At 44.8% G+C, this 15,617-nt stretch overlaps 1 protein-coding gene across 5 annotated transcripts in view; it reads right to left on the reverse strand.

The window, feature by feature from the left end:
• APLP2 (amyloid beta precursor like protein 2) overlaps window positions 1–14,629 on the reverse strand; it is a 47,836-nt gene extending 33,207 nt beyond the window's left edge. For all 5 annotated transcript variants that reach the window (XM_084301521.1, XM_084301520.1, XM_084301519.1 and 2 more), the window contains exon 1: window positions 14,509–14,629. In XM_084301521.1, coding sequence (XP_084157647.1) covers window positions 14,509–14,589 — 81 coding nt within the window. In that variant the 5' untranslated portion in view covers window positions 14,590–14,629. The remainder of the gene's footprint in view (window positions 1–14,508) is intronic.
• Window positions 14,630–15,617: the final 988 nt, after the last annotated feature.

The raw sequence follows: 15,617 nt of genomic DNA on the forward strand, positions 1-15,617 counted from the left end.
TCTTAAGGCACTTTAGCCATATAAGTTAGTGAATATAACCACAGGAGTAACTAGGACGCAGAGATTCAATCACAGGAGTAACTAGGATGCAGAAGGTCCGTAATACACAGGAAAGTACAGTTAGAAAATCTTTCATCACTTCAAAACAGAATGTTCATTCCAAAAGTAACTTCCAGACCGATGCTCACCACAAATCGCACACACGCACTTGTCCAAGTTTTCCTAGTGGACTAAACTGGCAGAAAGGAGACCGAGAGAAGAATTTATTGTCATCAGGCAAGCAAAAGCTAACAAACTACTGATCCAAACTGATCTAGCATTCCAGAGGAAAAATAAATTGTAAAAAAAAAATCAACACAAATATTTGCTTGAGAGACCTCAGAAGCTCACTGGGAGTTTCACAAAAAAGCCTGCAGAGGAGACCACTGCAGGAACCTGCGGTTTCTCAGCCTAACCATGCTCCTCACCACTCAGATGTCACGTGATAACAAGGCTGCACAGATTGTGTTTTTATCTGCAACACAAATACCCAAGAAGCCAGCAGGAAATTGAAGAGCGTATTTTAATAGAGCATCAAGAATTTGAAGTGGCAAGGAAAAATACCTGGAAAAGAAATTGCAAGATAAAGGGAAGATAAGCGGGAAGTTTGCAGTGCAGGCGTACGTTGGTTTCAGCCATTTGTGAGCTCGAGTTTACCTCCCTTTATGGACGTCGTTCAGCATCACAGGCTGGCTATTTGCGTGCACAGACTGCAGTTGTTTTGGAACATGATAAAATGTTCACTTGGTATCTTAAAGTCCTGCAATTAGGTGACAAGTTAACTTCCTTTGGCACGCAGGAATAATTCCACAGGAATTGTTCTCACCACACTGAAGCTCTACAGGTTATGCTGCTGGCTTTCCACCACCAAATTCAGAGTCTCCTGAAAAACACATTTATTGGTAATTCTGACATACAAACAGTCCAGATGAAACTTCAAATCTGGAAGGGGAAACCATGAGGTTTTTAAGTGCTGGCTGTCCAAGCCATGCTAATGACCATCTTTTGAGAATAGGAAACCCACGGCTCAAATACAGGGCTGCTCTCAACTTTGCAGTTGTTCCCCGAGCGTTGCCAAGTATTTGCTGATCCAGACCAAAATCAACATGTTACCAAACTAATTACGGAACAGCCTTGCTGTTTTTCAGCATCCAAACTGAGGGTATATTTATACTTAAAACTTTTTAAGTTCTGTCAAAGGTAGGGGTTAATTCTATAAATTACAGGCCTATGAGAGTAAGTCAGCAGTTAGCAGATATTACTGAGATGGGGTAAATCAGCTCTTATGAAATATATTTAGAAAATAATGCAAATTGGGATCTTAAAACAAAAACAACTCCCCACACGCCTTCCCACACACCTCTTCCTCCTACTGTTATTTATTCTAAGAACTGCTTATGGCTGAGCATCTTTCAGGCAGCACCTTGTATCAGTGCTCGCATACAAAACAAAATCCTTTAAGAATATTTAATGTGCAGTGGCGTAGAAAGCAGCACTTTAAAAATCTTTGTATTTGCTGCTTAAAGATTCCCACACTGATATTCTCAGTTTATTCAGCTACAGTAAATAATCTTTTTTTTTTCTTGAAGACGAAATCTCAATGCCCTAAGAAAGTTTAGTTTGCACTTAAGCTGCTCATTAGGAAAAGTTCCTACCACTTATAGGTAAAAAAAAAAATAAAAATAAAAATAAAAAAGAATTACTTTAGCAAACCCATCTCAACTTTTCACAAAAAAAAAACAGCCCTTCAATTTTCCTGACTGCAGTTATTTTTGATCCCAGTAAACAGCAACAAAACTGATGAAAGGCTGCCAGTTTCCTTCAACTAATGCTGGCAAACTGGAGTTCAGCAAACAAGCACGCAAGAGCAGAGTTGTGTGTCAGGTTTTTATCTTTTTTTTGGCTGTTTGTTTGTTTAAAATAAAAGCCAAACACTTAAGTAGCAAAAAGGCTGAAGAGCAGGAAGATGGCTTGGAGCAACACAGCTCAATTCCAGCGGTCAGATAGTGGAAGTTTATTTGTTTATTTCTAAGTTTGTCACCCCAGAGCCAAACATCTCCGAAGCATCCCGTTACTAATGGCAGAATTTAGGCTGGAATCTCACAACTTAACTTTCTTCTTTCAAAGTGCAGTATAAAACGGGAACTCCAGCCCCTGAAGCTCCCACCCCCAGATTCAGCAATCTAACACAAGAGAGGGGTCAAATGGCAAGGAGCCTTTTGAAGTACCCCTGAAGTTTTGTCAGCTGCTGGGTCACAGAAAGTGAAGAAAGGACCTCAGTAATGGCTTAATGGATTTCAGTCTTTTACTCTTTAAAAGCAATCCTGACTAATTTAGTAGCATTTTATTTCTAAAGCATTAATTTATCAGCTAGGGTTTAATAGTCACAACGTCATATCGTAGCTAAGCCAGCATACGGAAACTCTAATGGATGTATTAAACAGTTCCTTTAAGGGAAGCAACAGACCTCTACTTAGAGTAACTGCTTAATGCTATTAGAAAATTAAGCAGTAATTTATAGCACAGACTAAAGCTGGCTAGCTTCAGATCCCCTTTACTGATTTTGCTGATCCAGAAAGTAAAACTAGTTCAACAGAAGTTAGCACAGAGCCTCAAACGTGTCGAGGCTGTTGTTCTCTCAGAGTTAACTGACTCTGCACGTTGCACGAGCACACCTGACCTCCATGGTTTTATAGGTCTTGGGTCTCCTGAGCTCTATCAGATCGTGAAGCATTACAAGGGAACAAACAAAATGGGAGAACTGACTTTCATGTATGATAAAATGAGATTTCAACTTCTGTTATCAATTTCTTCCTGCTTTCAGCAGGAAGAAGGAACTCAGTACACCGATACCCTATTTCCTCAAGGTTTCCTTAAGCACTTTCAACAAAATTTTCAAGGTAGGTGTTAGAGAGCAGTGCTTTTTTTTTTTTTTTTTTTTTTTTTTTTTAAAGTTGAGCTACTATTAATTATAAGATGCGTGGAAGAAGTGGTTAGATACTGCAGCTGCATACTTCTGCTGCTTAGCTCTTGGATAATTTTTTAAGAAATGTGACACTTCAGTGAGGTCTTCCAGCACAAAACCATTATGAGCCAAAAGCTTTATTACAAAGCTGGAAGCAAAATCACCCATTCCGCATCAGTGGGGGAAATTACCCTTTGAAAAAGAACAGGCAGAACAGTTTCAGCCAATCTAGTTATGCCTTCATGAACAGCAGGCAATACACAGTGAGAACTTCCATCACCTCCAGAGAAGTTCCTCTTCAAGGTCTCCAACGCGGAGCACTATTTTTTATTTTCCCAGAACACACCATTTAACCCTTTATACAATCTGACCATCTCAGCAGTAAAATTCTTTGTTTGGCCTAAAGACTTAGCATCCTCCAGCTGCAGGAACAGCAAAGAAAAACTTCAAGCTGTCTTGTTATAAACACAACCCCCAACAATTCTCTGCTTCCAAGTAGCCTTGGAAAAGGCTATTAGCAGAAAGGGACTGTTTACTTTTTCTTGCAGAAACTTTTTTGCCTGCTCAGATGCTCTTGTCCAACACTTGAGTGCATTTATCTCTGCTGAGAGCCAGCAGAAAGATATAAAAGGTCGGTTGTCACAAGCAAGTTTTACTTTCTTTGACCCTACAAGCAGATATGGACGGCAATAGAAATGCTGACTTAACACATAAATCCCATCACTAGGACAGCGATTGGAGGGAAGATTGATCTGAGTATTGATGCAATAGGCCACTCACCATTTTCCTAGCCATAGGCTGAGTAGCTTCAATAGAGTTTTCTCAAAGTCAAAGGCTGAAAATGTTGCACAAAGTTCTCACCCCTGGGAGCTGTGGTTTTGTTTTTCATTAGTTGACTTCAGACACGGCCCAACAAGGCTTTTTATAACTCGGACACATGGCTGTGCGAGTATCTCAGCAGCAGCCTCACCACAATCAAGCAAATCACTGTGGTGGATTCACCTTATGGAATGTATTCAGACACCTCACACGGTAAGAAGTGAGCCCTTGAGAAAGAGCTGTGTTGAAATAGTAGCTTGATGATGCAACAGCACCAGGCAGCCAGAAACGTCCCATTCTAATATCCTTATTTTGGATAAACAGAAACTGTCGTGGGCCCCAGTGAGTTCCTTCCAGTCTAGGTCTCAACGAGGCTGCCTCTCCACGCAGCCGTCAGCTAACCTAACCAGCAGTGCTCCCAATGATGGCTGAATTCACATCATGAGCTGGGGGACAGTGAAAAGATTCTGAGAATACTGAATTCAGAAATTTTGTATCTGATTGCAAATACACCAGTTGGAACAGAGAAAAAATGGCCAGAAATAAAAGCTCCTCTGTCAAGGCTGCAGAGCAATTCTAAAGCCTGGACAGCAGCAATGAATGTCCTAACTGCAGAGCTGCACAACTCCAGATCATCTGTTTTGACAATTATACATGTCAATGAAAGGGACAGGAATGTTAGCGCAGCAGCTGGAATACCAAGCACAGTCCTCTTCATTGGGGCCACTCTTTGTTCCCAAGGTTCATTCTCATCACTCCAGTACTTATCCTAACAACTAACCTACAGCTAAGCACACAATTTTAAGTTTCACTCAGGAGCCTAGGTGCTTCAGAGGGGCTCCAACTATCCGTTCATACACAGAAGAAGAAAAAAAGTGTTTGTGCAAACACCGACAGAGTGTTTCTGTATGCAAACCCAGCACCAGAGTTTCATCCGTCAGCAACACGAGCATTTGAAGTTCAGCTAAAGACGTTCACATCCTGACGGGTTCCAATGGATTGCACCACTCTGGCATGTTCAGTCTGTATCTTTATTTCATGCTTCATACAACACGTGACACATTTCGCAGCTTAATGACTGTTTTGATCCTCTTCATCACTGAAGAAAGTCATCTTAAATGGGATGTAGGTACATGCTGTTACGTGGATGCTGCTCAGAGAGGTATTTGAAGAGATATTCCACGCCCCAGAAGTCCTTCCAAAGCACATACTATGAAGCAAAATCCTCTGCTTTACAGATGTGGAATATTTAAGCTATCTGCTATAAAGAGTGAAAAATGGCCAGCCCCCTGTTGTGGCCTGAGAAGCAGCTTACAGGCAGGTCAGGAGCACTGTCTTAAAGTAGTGGCAACGTACCTCAAAGCCAAAACCTTGGGAATTGCTGCTGGAATTTCAGCTACAAACAGCTGTGCACGTCCTAGACAGTCAACTTCACTACTAACAGTAGCTAAATGTTTGTTGTGCCCTCGGTTTTACCATCAAGATAGATTTAATAATCACAGACAATAATAAATACAATAACAGAACAGTTTGAGTACAGCAATCTGCCACTTACATAGTGAGGAATAACGATTTAACTTTTTGCAAAAATCTTTATAAAGATAGTGACAGGAAATACAAAAAGCCAAATCGAAACCAAGGGCAACAAGGCAAATGAAGTCAAGGCATCGTTTCTTTTGCCTGAAGAAAAAGGCCATTTCACGTCTCAGCAAGCAGTACTCCCAGTCCTTCTCTTCCACAGTACACACGAAGCTTGCAGCCCAAAGTTTGTGGCTATCTTCACAGCATGCTTCTCTGGAGCAACCAGTTCAGCTGTTTGCATACACCTAACTAACAAGTACGCCGCTGGCCTGCTGGCCTTTTCAGAGCCGTAATACCCTTGAAAAACATCAGCAGCTTTTACAAAAGAGCCACAAAGATCCATTCTAGTCAGTGCCCTGCAATGAAAAAGGGAATTAACATGCTACAGATGCCCTGTGGAAAACCTCCCATGTGGTTATACTTTGAAAAGTGTTCTTCACACCACACTAATTCCCGTGTGGAGCAAGGTCCAAAGCTTGCTTAATGTAACCGAGGAAAACAAATCCATCCAAACCCAGGGATTTCAGCCTGGACTTCAAAATGCCTTTTGTCTGTATCACAGGTTTTACATTTAAGCAAATCTTAAGGAAGATTTCCTGCTGCTTTAACAGCCCTGATACATTAGGAATCCAGCTCTTCTCGTTAGTCTCCCTTGGAGCCATGTTGCTGAGTGAAGGAGAGATGGCAAAAGGCCTCCGAGGTGATCGGTTGGTTGGCGTTTGTTTATTTCTTTGTCTCCTACCCTGAGAACTGAAGGCGTTCTGAAGCAAGATGCAAGCACTGAAAATGAAGGATTCGTTTATCCAAAACATTACGCATAAAAGCTGTACCAGGGATTCAGACATAAATAATACATGTCAGCTGTTGTGATTAGTGTAACTCAGACACATTTTGAACATGCATACAATGAAAAGACTGGTAAAAGGACAAGCATGCAGCCAGGAGGCAGGGAACCCAAACTCCTCACAAGCTGTGACTTAGCCCGTACAGCCAGCTGTGGACAACACAGGGTTACAGCAGCACAAAAATATTACATTGCATTGAGCCTGCTCTCTGGCAGGCCATTCATCTTCTGCTTCTCTTATTGGTAAATTGCTTCCGAGAAAGCGTCTGTTGCCCTAAACAGAACATCCACATACTGACTAGCTTTGTTGCAGAGCAAGTACTGATGCAATTGAAGAAGCCAGAATTTACGAGGAGCCTTATGGCAGAAGGTGGAGGGGATGGGGGCCGCACTGCTGCGGTTGGCGTTGCGGAGCCACCATAGATGTGCTGTCGCCGTCCTGCACCCCCTGGTCGGGGAACTGCTTGGATGCTCTGGGGATGGGCTCTGGCCCCTTGCCAGTCCAGAGCAGCACAGACATTCGTGTCCAATGCAGATCTCAAAACACCAACATGTTCAAAAAAAACAAAACAAAAAGAAAAAAAAACACAAAATCATACTTTCCTGGCTGGCTACCAAGTAAAAACCTTCACCACTGATCGACACTTCGGTGCCGAAGCTACAGAAACCTACTTCAGGACTCTACAAAGCATATCCCAAACTACCTGGAGGCTCTTACTTCTATTCCAAGAGTCATGAACATCGTGCTCCATTCAAGAATAACAACTTTTCCATGATAACGTGCACCCTTAACAATTTGTCTCCCTTTCTCCTGGCAGGCAACAACATCTAGCAAATGCGTGAGCACCACCACACACCCTACATTGAGTTAATCTCTGGCCAGGACTGTTGCACAGGCTAACGTGCTTAGCTTGGATCTTGACATTGTTTCATTCTTTTGGGTTTCTAAACGCGTATGTGATCTGGCTGCGTAAAATGAAGCAGACATCAAATTCAATTTCTTCAGCAAGGGCTTTGATAAATTATGCAGAGAAAGATTTGCGTTCAAATGCCGATACACTCGCTGGGAACTCAAACCACAGGTTTGAATCAACATTTTGCATTTAATCTTTTGAGAGGAATACTTAGCAGATTAAAGCAAATCTGCCCCTCTCTATTTCAGGCCACTATTATCGTAAGATGACCAGCATAAGAAGTCAGCCAGCCCTCAACCAATGCTTGGTACTAGTGAATTAGTATAATTCGTGCAGATTGCTCTAGGACTACTTTTGGCAATTTCTTAGTCCCAATATGAATGGGAAAAGATTAAACACCAACAAAAAGACCTACTACTTAGACCCAGCAATGTGTCAGACCAAGTCCAAAACCATATCGAGAATTTGGTGATTAAAAGCTTTACACTGGAGGCTACCATACATCTAAGCAGAAACCAGCTTCTGTTGTGAATATGCAATCCAAATCCGCTTGAAATCCAGCATGAGTGCATAATGTTTATTGTAACAGATGGCACGGGCAAGATTTTTCTTTTTGTTGCTGTCACTTCACACTACACAATGACATCATAATTAGTGGGATTCGTCAGCCCAACATCCAAAACAAAATGGACAAAACTTTTGGCAGAGAGCTGGATCTAAAAATAACGTACAAGCCCTTACAGAGAAACCCAAAAATTAAAAATGCAAATGTCTGGCTTTGATTTAAGCATCTCAGTATTGAAATTAGCATAGGGCAATTCCCAGAAAATACCACATAGCTCACCAAGCCTCTGGTCGATCCTTGCAAGAACATCATCAGAAGATGATTTTTGAGGTCTTATCGCTATTGCAGTGCTTTGAGGTGGTGGATTAAACAACCCAAGCACAAAAACAATGTGAGAAAATGCATGCCTGCTAGACTAAAAAGTTTACATAAAAATAACTTTCTTCACTGCAAGAATTAAAAAAAAACACCAGCAAACACCTCAGAACATATCAGACTCTCGAAAACACAACCTAATCATCGAGTGTTTGGTTGTAAAAACAGACCTAAATGACTAAGGGCACTTCCAAGGTTAAACACTACTTTTATTTAAACACTTCTGGTGTGGCTGGTTGTCAGCCTGCCTGATGTGATCAGCAAGGAGTCTTCAGTAAGGAGATGATAATTAGCTACTCTTAAATGGAAACTTCACCAAGTACCAATCTACTGTTACAGGAAGGAGGAACAAGGCCCCAGCCGCTCCATCTCTCTCTCCATGTCCTTGACCTGAATCAGACTATACTTCTGACTGCTGTAATTTTGTTAGAGAGAAGCTTACTGTATGAAATTACTTAAATGCATCCCTGTCACTGAGCCAAAGCCTGGGATCCCAGCACTGAAGCACGGTTATCGTCCGTGCCGCACCTCAGCGTGATACCCATACGAGGGAGGCCGCATACAGCAGGGTGAGCTGTACCACTACCTAGGACTCTGTGATTTTGCAGAGTTAGGACACGTGAAGCTTTACCAAGGCAGACAGGGAAGAAAGGTCAGCTCTGGCATCTCTGTTTTTTGTTTATTTTTTCCAGGCTGCATCTGAATGATGCAGGTAATTGTTAAGCCCTGCGCATTTGGTGCCTTGAAAAAACTCAAAGTCATCATTTCATAACGATTTTCAGTTAGTCTCAAAACACAGAAAAGCCATCTGAGCCAAACAATTATTGATTTCGTCTCCTCTGTAAACTTCTCTGAAGCTCATGTGCTGCATGGAATAGCGACCTCAGGCCCCCTCAGTAACCTGAAGGGCCTGTACAGCTCCAGCAGCCTGCTGCGCTGCTCAGCTGCATGGGTACCCCAACAGCCAAAATCTGCCAAAATTATCCAAGGTTCAGATGATCAACCCCCAAAAGAGCACCCTTAAATGAGATAAACTCTATAGCCAGACACTGATCAGCAGGCTTGAAATCCAAGACTTCCCCAAAACTACTGCTAAAAGATGTTACTGCAAGGCCTAACACGGTTCTGCAGAGAAAAAAAAAAAAAAAAACAGGGAAAAAGCACCTCAGGCGAAACCATTATCCTTGCAGTCAACACACCAACATCATGGGAGCTGAACAACAAAAATTCTCAGGCTATTCTGTCAGTCGGCCAGGAGAGATCAAGTATTGATCTCTAAAATGGATAAAGAAATACATGTTCAGGTATCAGGACTGCCTGCAGCAGAAAACAAAAGACTACACAGACCATGCCTCATCCACAAGGGTGCTTTCACCATCAGTTCTCTCCCTGTGAAACACAGAGAATGAGGACGTGATTCGATTTTCCAAGAAAAATGGAAAGTGAGATCAGACATCGGACGCCACAGACAGCGGCCCCGCATGACTCCGCGCACTGGTCAGAAGACAACACGCTGCTGGAGGTACCAAGGCGCTGCAGTGCCTCAGTTCCTGCAAGAGCATGATCATCGCTGACAGCACAGAAAACAATCACCAAACATTATAACGAGGTTTAGTACATATATGGGTTGATCCCTCAAAAATAACGAAGGTATTTCCCTGCTGGCTATACACAGAACAACCGCTGTAATACTTGGCGATGAAGCGCTGGTAAGCAGCTTAGCTGCATGCGTTTCTGATCAGGTGGACACATGATTACGTAAAAAAGCCGAGCAGGCTATGTTTTGTGCTAGAAAGATTAGTTTAACACCACTTGCAGAAGATTACAGTTTTGATCATTTGTCTCAAGTTGGAGGTTAAAGTTTCACAAATGCAGATAAAGATGAAATTTTGAATATTAAAATCAGCCCAATGAGACTGCAGAGCAAGCATTATGACTCACTGACCACTGCACAGCCATGAAAAAAAAGTGAACTTTATTTCTCTTTTCTATGGGGATTTTTCATGTTCTCATATAGGGCAGGAAAGTTAATTATGTATTCCTGACTGTTTCCTTAACTGAGAAGAAGCTGAACAAGTTAAACAATTGTTATCCACATGCAAAATCCAACTGGGGAGTTAGTTGTTCAGCATTGCAAGAATTCGTAAATTGAAAGTGCAAACAACTTAAGAAATTACTAAAAAAAATAAAAAATAAAAAATCCATCTGTTTTCCCTGAAATGCACATTGCCTTGTGCACAGTCTCTCAAGAATGGAAGTTCACTTGGTTCTTTCCCTTGTAGCACCCAACTTAAAGCATAACTTGTCCCACTGACATAACGGTGGTAACATGCTGAAGTTACCTTCTAGCCCATGGTACCCAAAATAAGAAGCCACCATATGCCATTTTGGATAAACCACAGTAAACAGAAGCCTGATGATTTATTCCATTCACTAAATAAAGATATGTATCTGGAGGAGTTACTCTAACTTTACACAGTGCTGTCAATCCATGTTCTCACGAACCTGAGATTTAATGGCACAAATCTTTCCTGCAGACGATGGAAACTCAAAACTGGAATACAAAATGTAAATAGCCTATGTGCCTCGCAGGCTCCATTTAAGGTTAAACCAGTGATAGGACGTGCCATTTGCCTGTCACTGCCATTAGCAGCGACAAACTCACTGCTAGCAGAGGAATCGAAGCATGCCCATTATGGGCACAGACAACACTTTTGGAGAAAAAGGGACAATCTTGCAGAGCTGAGTACAGTTCTGAAGTAGAAGCCTTACCAGAGTGGTTTATAGGCCATTGCAAGTATCTGAAGTACTCCAATTAAGAGCCAGCACCATCTTAATTTAACGAGATTTCAGGGGCACTGACTGCATGAACTAAATTTAAAAGAAAAAAAAATCAATGACAGTAAGCTTTACTGCATGTAAGCAACACGAGAGCAAACAGCTGAAGGATTACATCCATTTATACACCCTAAAGTAGTTAACAAGAAGATTCTGAGATGCTAAAGTACAGAAAGCGGCTTTCTTGTTCTACCAAGAAAGGAATTGCTGGGGATAGCATACTCCTTGTATTTTCAGCTGAAGAACAAGGTTATGGTTTAAGCACATTTGTACAAGCAGATGCTACAGTCAAAATAACTTATGTTTACAAGATTGAGTCCATACGCCTCCAGAAGACACATACAACGGAAAAAAGCAAAGGCAATTTTTTACAAGCAAAATCTAGAGAGGAGCATGACATACACAGAACAGGCACTAAATTCTTTCTTTCTTCACTATAAGGCACTGGGGAAGGTGCAGTATGTAACAACAAAACTCAAATGCAGCTTAAGCTACCACCCGTATAATAGATTTTGAATAGCTCTTAGGTGCTGCAATGGACATTATTAACAACAAAAACACTTAATCGAAGGTAGAGATATTAACACCTAAATAACACATAAGAGAGGTCATAAATAAGATGCCCTCGCACGTCTAGCACAAGGAGAGTTGAAGGCATTCTCCAAAGAGCAGGGCTTACCTTCACGTAGCCTTCTACAATGCAGCAGAAATTCCAGAGCCTCTCTGCAATACCAGCTGCCCACCTGATTCGCTTTATTTCCTTACACGCATCTCTGCCTCTGCGAAGCTCTGCTTTAGGCTTAGATAAGGCACTGCGTCTAATTGCTTTCATACGAAAATATATTTCCTAACACTTAATGGGAAGTGAAGTTGTGGGAACTGAAAGCAAACTAAAGGCCATGTTCAAGACTGGAATTTTACTGAGCTGTTTCTACTCAGGACTTCAACACAGAAGTGGAAATTTCCCCTAGGTGGAGTTCTTTGTTCAATGCAGCAGGCAATTAGAAGTCCCTAAGGTCTGCAGAAATGGCACAAGACTGATATTTTTGTTAGTGAGAATTTAAGCACACCACACAGAAATAACAAGAACTGCACAATTCTGATGCAAGACAGCATGTTGTTTTTCTCACTCCAAATGTTTTTCATTTGAAGCAGACAGGTAACAGAATCATTCAAGATGGCTTTGGAAAAAGACCACTCAAAAAAAAATGAGATTAAAAAAAAAAGAGGCAGTATCAAGTCTGCATTGCTGAGATTCGATTACACAAAAAGGTCAAGTGATAAAAAAGAAACTTTGCATCTTTAAAGGCCTTGAGGGCACAGCAGAAGTAGTTTATCATTGGAATACAGATCAAATTAGAATAGATTTATTTTCTTTTGTCAGTCAGCATCAGTGAACTATTTGAAGTTCTCTCAGATTGCACAAGCGAAACACAGCAGTCACTGAATTCAAATACATCCTTAGGACACGCATTGCTCTGGGAAGAAAAACCCATTATTCTGCTGGGTATCCATGCTTTCTCTGACCTCTTATATTCAAATTCATTTGAAGAAAGGCTGTCAGAGGTTATCTGCCAGCTCCACGATCTGAAAGGGAGACGGTCACCAGTGACAAGCCCCAGTAAACGCCCTATTCAAAGGTTCATCCATCAGTAATTAAAAAATAAATAAATCTGCCACTCGCCTTCCCCCATACATGGAAGAAAGAAAAACAAATTGTAGTCGATAAGAAGATTACCGGGTGTTCCAGGGACAGGGACTGGTAGCTAAGATAATAGAGCAGAAGAAAATCCACCTAATGGGACCGTGCCAATTCAACTAAACTAATAAATACAGACAATGCTATGTATTTTCCTTAACTCTAGTACACTTTCAAATGTCTTTTTGTTTTTTAATCAACCACTTATACATTTTTCATCACATTACCTGGTATCCTCCAGTAACGATGATGAAAACAAGAACAATAACCATTTCACTTCCTAAGCTCTGCGTCAAGATAACATTCTGGAAAAAATTTGGCAGCAAGAAAGACTCGAGAGCTGCAGCTCCCCACGGGCAAGACAACGGTAGAGGATGCAGTTAAAAAAAAAAAAAAAAAGAAAAAATGTCAGTCGTGACATTTTAATTCTGTGTCAGCAGACCAAGGAGGCTGTCATGCCTTTGGAGGACGCGGATTCTGCGGCAGCAGCAGCTCGCGCACGCACCTCCGAACGCCGACTGCCCGCCGCACCAGCGCAGCCCCAGCCTGGCACTGATCTGTGTCAGTACACGCCGGCCTGCCGCAGCCTGGGAGCGAATCCACAGCCCCCGAAACCAGCCCTGCTACAGACACGGCGATCCGCTGAGGAAGGAGGCAGAAACCATTCCAGGCGCATCCTCTTCCAGCAGCTCAGCGCCCCAAGCTGTGGGGCTGCCAGGTGGGTGACACCGGTGCGCTCCCCTCGGTGCCAAAACCTTCACTAATCCCATTCTGAATGCCGGGCTCTGCTTCTTCAGCTGGACACAAGGCTTCAGAATAAAATTACGGCTAGGTTTGTTTCCTGAGGAGGAAGTCGGCTTTTTGAAAGGCAAGTCTGTGAGCAACTGCAGCCTCCAGAAGGGATGTGCCACAAGCAGCTGAATTTGCCTCGGATATGCCAGAGGAAGTGACCTACAGCTGGAGGAGTTTCTCAACAGGTGCAGGAGATCAGATTAGCGTGGCCACCACCCAGCAGCCAGGACAGTCCCCCGCCACCAAGGCAGGAGCACGAAACCTGACCGTGCCATCAGCTGGGGTCCCTCAGACCAGCCCTGCTGAGCCTCGGCACCTTCCCTGCAGGATAACCCCAGCGCAACTTTTTCCCCATAGGATTATTGCCTCGTTCCACCGATTTACAGCAATCTAACAGAAACACTGGCAAAAATTCTGTGGAATACAATTCCCTGGCAATGGCTGAACAAGAGGGCTGGGCAGAAGTCCTGGACTAGTTCCACACAAGACACAAAAACATTATCGGGCTGTGCTTATCGCAGGTTAACAACCAGCAGCTTGGGGCTTGCAATTTTTGCATGGCACACAGGCAGATGCTGTGCTGAACCAAGCCCGTTACACTTCAACTGCCAAACCCAGCCACCCACCGGTACCACAACCCGTCCCCCCCCCCCCCTCCCTGAGCACCCCGAGCCCCGCAGGACCTTGTGGCAGCTCAGCCTCCCCGAACAGCGCCCAGACGGGGTTTGTTAAACTCCCCTTGCCCCCAGCGCACACTTTGCTCTTTGTTTTGCCGGCTCGCTCCCGCAGACCGCAGCGCCCAGATTTTGGGGAAGGGCCGGGATTCCTCCCCCCCCTCCCCTCGCCGCGTGCAGGTAGCTAATGTTAAGTTTTTATTTCCAGCGGAGCTTCCCTCCCCTGACCACCTCTACGCGTGAAGTTGCATCAATGCGAGCAGCTGGAGCAGGAGCACCTAAAGCACGCCCTTTAAGCCCAAAGATCGCCCCAGCCGCACGCTGACGGCGCACACCGGGGGCTCCGCCGGGCTCCCCAACCCCAACCCGTTCCTTCCCCGGCCCCGCTGCCCCCCGGACCCACCTCGATGTAGCCGGCCAGCGCGGCGGCGGGGCCGGCGAGCCCCAGCAGGAGCAGGAGGGGGAAGCGCCGCGCCGAGCCCATCGCCGCCGCCAGCCGCCGCCCGCCGCCGCCGCCGCCCCGGCGCTACTGCGGCCGCCGCGCCCCCCCCGCGGGACCCGCCTCGCCAGGCCCCGCCCCTGCCGCGCCGCCCGGCCTATCGCAGGGAGAGGCGCCGAAGCGGCGGCCAATGGGCGCGGGGCGGAGAATGGGCCATATACTTGGGGGAGGAGGGGGCGGAGCCGCGCTGGGATCAGCCAATAGGAGGGGGAGGCGCCGGGTGGGGGCTCACGCCCACGGGGGGAGCGCTGCTGTGGGGCCCGGGGGGAAAATGGCGGCCGGAAGGCCCCGAGGCGGCCCTGGCGGCGCGGCGCCCTGTGGGGCCGGCGGGGCGCGGCCGGGCGGCCTCGGGCCTCCCGGTGCTTGCCCAGCGCCACAGCGAGGAGCACGAGGGCAACGGGGAGGCGTTTAAAAATAATAAAAAGCAGGGAGCCTGGGCTCACAAAGCCAACTCCGCGTCCCTCTGTGTCCCCTCACAAACACACTCAACACTGGGCACCTCCATTCTCCACCATAACAAAAAAACACTTCAGCTCTTTTTTCCCTTTTTTTCCACTCTTTAATAAAAATACAGCCAAGACAGCACTATGAGGTGGCTCCATCCCAGCAGCCACCCCAACGAGAGCTGGCGCTCGCGTGCCCGCGCCCCAAGAGGCTGGCGCTACCTGCAGAGATCGCCGCCGCACGCGCTGCTGCCTGCTTCTGTACACACCGTAAAGCCCTGGGTAAACTTTAATAATGACAGGTGCTTATCCCAGCGATACATCACCTGCTGCTCCTGCGCCGCTCGCTGCAAAGCGGCTTCGCCTCCTGTTCCTTTTGAGCGACTGGAGCGCGTGAGCGGTGCCTCTCAGTGCACATGTTGTACCACAGCTGGTGCCACAATTTAAGGACATGTTTCTGCCTTTAAAACCCATCGTACTGCATTTGCCTTTAAAACCCATCGTACCGCATTTGCATTGCCTGCTTGAATTTCACCACATTACTTATAAAAAGAAATTTAAGCAAACTGA

This window comes from Netta rufina (assembly GCF_964035555.1).
Source record: "Netta rufina genome assembly, chromosome: 25".
Lineage (NCBI taxonomy): Eukaryota > Metazoa > Chordata > Aves > Anseriformes > Anatidae > Netta > Netta rufina.